Source organism: Panthera pardus, unplaced genomic scaffold (assembly GCF_024362965.1).
Source record: "Panthera pardus isolate Hobbes unplaced genomic scaffold, ASM2436296v1 HiC_scaffold_10, whole genome shotgun sequence".
NCBI lineage: Eukaryota > Metazoa > Chordata > Mammalia > Carnivora > Felidae > Panthera > Panthera pardus.
In genome coordinates this window covers 14,052,459-14,057,744 of record NW_026526655.1, presented here as the reverse complement: position 1 = coordinate 14,057,744, position 5,286 = coordinate 14,052,459, and the positions used below count along the sequence as shown (strand labels likewise).

General features: G+C 50.5%; 1 protein-coding gene across 1 annotated transcript in view; it reads right to left on the bottom strand.

The window, feature by feature from the left end:
* FAM124B (family with sequence similarity 124 member B) overlaps positions 1-4,906 on the bottom strand; it is a 20,308-nt gene extending 15,402 nt beyond the window's left edge. Inside the window, exon 1 of the mRNA XM_019445778.2 lies at positions 3,802-4,906. Coding sequence (XP_019301323.2) covers positions 3,802-4,533 — 732 coding nt within the window. The 5' untranslated portion in view covers positions 4,534-4,906. The remainder of the gene's footprint in view (positions 1-3,801) is intronic.
* Between the last annotated feature and the right edge of the window lie 380 nt (positions 4,907-5,286).

Here is a 5,286-nt window from a genome sequence, read left to right as displayed (position 1 = left end):
TCAAATCAACCCTTTCTGTCCCTATACTCAAGGCAGGGGCGGGGGGTGAGGGGGTGGGCTGCAGCCCTACCAGAGCAGGCTCCTCGTATCGCAGGCTCCTGGGGGAGAATCCAGCCCCCCCATCCGCCAGGAAAGGCAACGTGTCATGGCAAAGAAGACCCAACCACAGGGTAAGAGGGACGCCTGTCTTGTCTCCCACGGGGCAACCACGGAAAAATGCAAGGACAAAGCACCGCTAAAGGGGGAAGGGAAGAATCAAGCCACCGTACATTGGCAGCCGTTAAGAACTAAGACAGGGGCGCCTGGGTGGCTCAGTTGGTTGGGCCTCCGACTTCGGCTCAGTCGTGATCTCATGGCCCGTGAGTTCAACCCCCGCGCCGGGATCTGTGCTGACAGCTCGGAGCCCGGAGCCGGCGTTCGGATTCTGTGTCTCCCTCTTTCTCTGCCCCTCCCCCACTCAGGCTCTGTCTTTCTCCCTCAAAAACAAAGAAACATTAAAAAATTTCTTTTAAATAAAAAAATAATAAAAGGACTAAGACAAATGGAGAGCGGGGCCTAAACAGGTTCCGGTGCAGGGTAGACAATCAATACGAGTATTTGGTGAACGAGGGGCACCTGGGTGGCTCAGTGGGTTCAGCGTCCGACTCTTAGGCTCAGGTGCTGATCTCACGGTTTCGTAGGTTTAAGTCCCTCATTGGGTTCCGTGAAGAGCTTGCTTAGGATTCTCTGTGTCCCTCTCTCTCTACCTGCCCCCCACCTGCTCGTGCTCTCGCTCTCTCTCACTCAAAATAAATAAACTTTAAAAAAATAAAAAAGTATTTGGTGGGTGAATCCACACGGACATAGTCGACCGTTTATTGACACATCCATTCATTTACTGAGCACCTACTATGAACCCTAATATCACTCTCTGCAAAAATGCGCATTCTGACATTCTGCACTGGCAGGTCAGCTGGGAAAACAACTGTTCCCTGTGTGCCTCTGGCAGGACAGCTGGTGGCTTTCTTACACACACACACACACACACACACACAAGAATTGCATTGCTTCTGCACAATCTCCTACAGCGTCCACTTTACAGAGCACCTCCATCTATATTTTCTCTCTTTTGATCCTGTACCTAATTGTACCAGTCAGTACCATGCACAGGCTCCATCAGTGACCGCTGATTACAATAAGGATAAAATAGAAGCTCCTTAGCGAGACACTTGTTTGTCCACACGAGAATGTATTTGCCTACCATGCGCCGGGCCGTCCTAGGTACTGGGAAGACAGAGGTTCCTGCTCCATGGCGCTTACCTTCCAGTGGCTGACCATATTCCTGATGATGTGGTCCCACCTACCTCTCATCTTCTTCCCATGACCCCACTCTCTTCACCCCAGCCACACAGAACCTCGGGCAGTTTTTTTTGTTTGTTTTTTTGTTTTTTTGTGTGTGTTTTTTTACATGCCCTGCTAAGGAAATGCCACATCACACATTGTCACCCACGGTCTCTCCTCTTTATAACACCTTCCTCCCTTCTCCATCTGGCTCCTTTCTTCCGGGCTGTCCAGCTTCAGGAGGCCCAGGTATCACTCCTCAGGAAGCTTTGCCCATCACCCGCCCACACTCACGTCCATTCCGGCGCTGAGGAAGGGTTATTTGTGGAGAGGTGAATCCGTAGTTATGGTTTTCCACTGAGTACGTATTATTTTCTTTCTTTTGGTCAACATCGGTCATCTGGGCCGCCAGGCATTTGTTTCCCTACAATCTTCACTGGGGGTCCCTGACCCTCCCCTGTGAGTCCCAGGGGGGTCTGACTTTATAGAAAATCAGCCTCTGCCTGAGAAGTATACTAACCCCCATGATCCCATTCCCTTGGATGCAAAAATTGGTTTACAGAAGAGAATCTGATCCGAGTAGGTTGGGTTAATCTTGAAAATAAGAACAGTTTAAAAAATGTGCCCCCTGCTGCACACACATATTAAATGTTTATTTGACAGTGAGGTTGATTATAAATTCCGGAGATTAACCGGGGCTGAAGCAGAAACTTTAGATGCCTTGGAAATTGCTGGGTTAATTACAAGGCAACCGACAGAAAGAGTACCTGTCCACCTTAGGTGAACAAGAAGTAAATAATTTAGAAATCTTTTGACACAGAATCACTATGATTCATATGTTATTAATAGCTCAAAGCTGATGACAACAAAATTAATCAAAGGGAAAGACTTTTTGTCTTCTGTCCTGTTATTACTGTACCCAATCGGCCTTAAAGGGGTTTCTGACCATTTCTCAAGGACAGAAGCCACAGAACATTTTGCTGTGAGTATCATGCCCTGCCTGCACACACTTACACAAGCATGCACACTCACAGAGCACTGGATAAGAATGGAGAATTGCATGAGTTGTCTTATGTCTTAGGCAATTCACTGAGAATCTCTCCCCCTCAGTTTTGTCATCTGCAAAATGGGAAAAATAGTGATTTCCTAGGTTGTTATAAGAATTAAATGAATGGGGCGCTTGGGTGGCTCAGTCGGTTGAGCGTCCGACTTCGGCTCAGGTCATGATCTCACAGTTTGTGAGTTCGAGCCCCACGTCGGGCTCTGTGCTGACAGCTCGGAGCCCGGAGTCTGCTTCACATTCTGTGTCTTCCTGTCTCTCGGCCCCTCCCTTGCTCATGCTCTGTCTTTCTCTGTCTCTCACTAATAAATAAACGTTAAAAAAATTTTTAAATAAGAATTAAATGAAGTAATCAACGTAATACATTAGTCTAGGTCATAATCAATAATAGTTAAAATTGCATTGTGGGCGTTAAGTGTTAAGGCATTTCGTGTTCATAACAACCCACACTCTAGGAAGATGTTGATATTACCTTTGTGGTGCTAATGAAGAAACCCAGACTAAGCCAGGCAGCTTCTAGGTGCCAGGCTCACCCCGAAGAGAATACTCCATAAGAGACGCCACATGATCGTTATCAGGATGGTGCTTGGCTTATAGGGGATGCTTACAGAAGGCTTTTATATCAAGATTTTTTTAAAAGGAGTTCGAACCACCTAGCTTGATTTGGGGTAGAATTTGACAGTGATACAAGATGCTTGAAAATGAGGTCAAGTGTTCTCAAGGAGCGTTTTCAAGGGGCACCTGGGGGGTTCAGTCGGTTGAGCATCGGACTCTTGATTTCAGCTCAGATCACGATCACCGGGGTTGTAGAATCGAACCCCGGGTCGGGCTCCATGCTAGATGTGGAGCTTGCTTAAGGTTCTCTCTCCTTCTGCTCCTCCCCTACTCACGCATGCACACACTCTCTCTCTCTCTCTCTTTCTCAAATTAAATAAAAAAGAAAACTACGTAAGTCAACAGGGAAAATATTAAGTCCACAGGACTGCAAACTTAACATCCTCAACTATAATTACAGCTTGAGCTTCCTTAGGTCGGATGGAAGGAGCTTACACTATTTCTGAACCAAGAGTGGGCCAAGTATTTGCACACAGTTTTAAAGGACAATCTTGTATAAGCTACAAGCTCGCGGAGCTTGAACTCCCTTATCTGTCAGATGAGGGGATTTTATTAGCCCACTGATGCTCAACCCTGACACTTGCTACATATCTGAGTCGTCCAAGGAGCCCCCCGGAGACGCCAGTCTCACTGACCTGGGGTGCTGCTGTGGCAGGAGACGTTTTCCAAGCCAAGCTCCCCGGGGGATTGTGACGTGCCACCAAGGTTGAGACCCACTGCATCGGATCATCGCTAAGGCCCATCTCAGACATAAAATCACACAGTTCCATGTGCGTCTACAAAGATCAGAGGCAAAACAGGAATACCTGAAGCAGAATCTGGTTGCCGTCATAGTCCTGTGTTTGCCACCTGGTGCGGCTGATGGGGACGCACGGATGGGGTAGAAGAGGCACTAACTGGCCAATCTCTTGGACCTTAAACTGCAGCACTGAAGACTCTTTGGGGTCCACTGACATCCCGAGGGGCAGCTGCTTCAGGGACAGCTGCAGAGCAAAGCTCTCGGTGGCATAGAGCACAAAGAAACAGAAGTTGCTCTTCTGCAAGGTGGCGTCCTTCTGCAGGATCAGCTCGTAGAGTCTGATGGCATCCTCGTAGTTGTCAAAACTGCAGTAGAGTGTCACTCGCAGGATCTCAGCCCCACAGTGCACCTGCCTCACGCCCCAGACGGGCATCTGGCTGTCCAGGCTGTAGAACTCCTGCTTGGCGAGAACGTAGGGACAAGGTCGCCCCGGGGCGTCGGGGGCCGGGTAGCACTGCCAGGGCCAGCGCCGGAGGGAGTCGAGGACCCGGAACAGCCGCTCCTCCCCGAGGCTCTCGTGCAGGAAGAGCAAAACAGACATCCCCGGGAACCGTGAGCGCCTGGAGTGGCCCCTGTCGTAGTATTTCGCTGGCCGGACCCGCTCTGACACCAGAAAGGGACGGACGTCTGGGCACACGCAGTCCAGGAGCCGGTCGAGAGTTTGCTGCAGAAGCGAGCCGTGCCCAGAGTTGGCCAGGAGGTGGACGGTCATGGCCAGAGGCTCTGGTGTCTCGTCCATGCTGGACTGACCGAGGACAGAGGCAGCAAGGGGACGGGGGCCCGGGGCCAGCTTCCGCGGTGAACGGAGCAGCGGGCGGTTCTCACGCAGAGCCTGCAGCCCACCAGGAAACCCGCACCCCCGCCCCCCTTCCGAGCCGAGCTCCCAACCTGTGCCCCTGGCTGCCGGCGGCCACACGGGAGGCAATCCACACAGATCGGGGCACGACCGCAGCGGGGGTCGATGTCAGCCACAGCGTCACTCGCGCGCACAGTGTCACTGCGCGTTTGGCTCGTCCAGGCACTCCCCAGGGGTTCTGTTTGCCCTAAAAACCTGCAATCCTGAGAAACACCCAAGTGGGTGGTTCTTACAGACACTCAGGAAAGGAAATGACCGGGCAAAAAAGGAACAGGAGTCGGCTCTGTCGCTCTGTCGGGCTGATAGCGATCTGTTTAGTTGAAAAGACACTCCGTTTACGGTTTATGGGCCCACAATGGGTTCTGATTTCCTCCTTACGTCCCTCCAGGCCACCTGAACACAATGACCGCTTTAAAACAATTCTGCAACTTGTCCCCTGGCCAGGATTTCCACCCCCCTCCTTTGTCTTTTTATTTTGTTGCAGGACAACGGATCCTAGGGCAGAGACAGACAGGATATTTTATCTAAATAATATTGACTGTTCACCAAAAAGGATTTGCTCTACCGCAGAGTCTGAGGGCAGGTACTAAAAAAACGTTTCAAAACTAAGCCCTCCCCCCCGCCCCGTTCATGTGA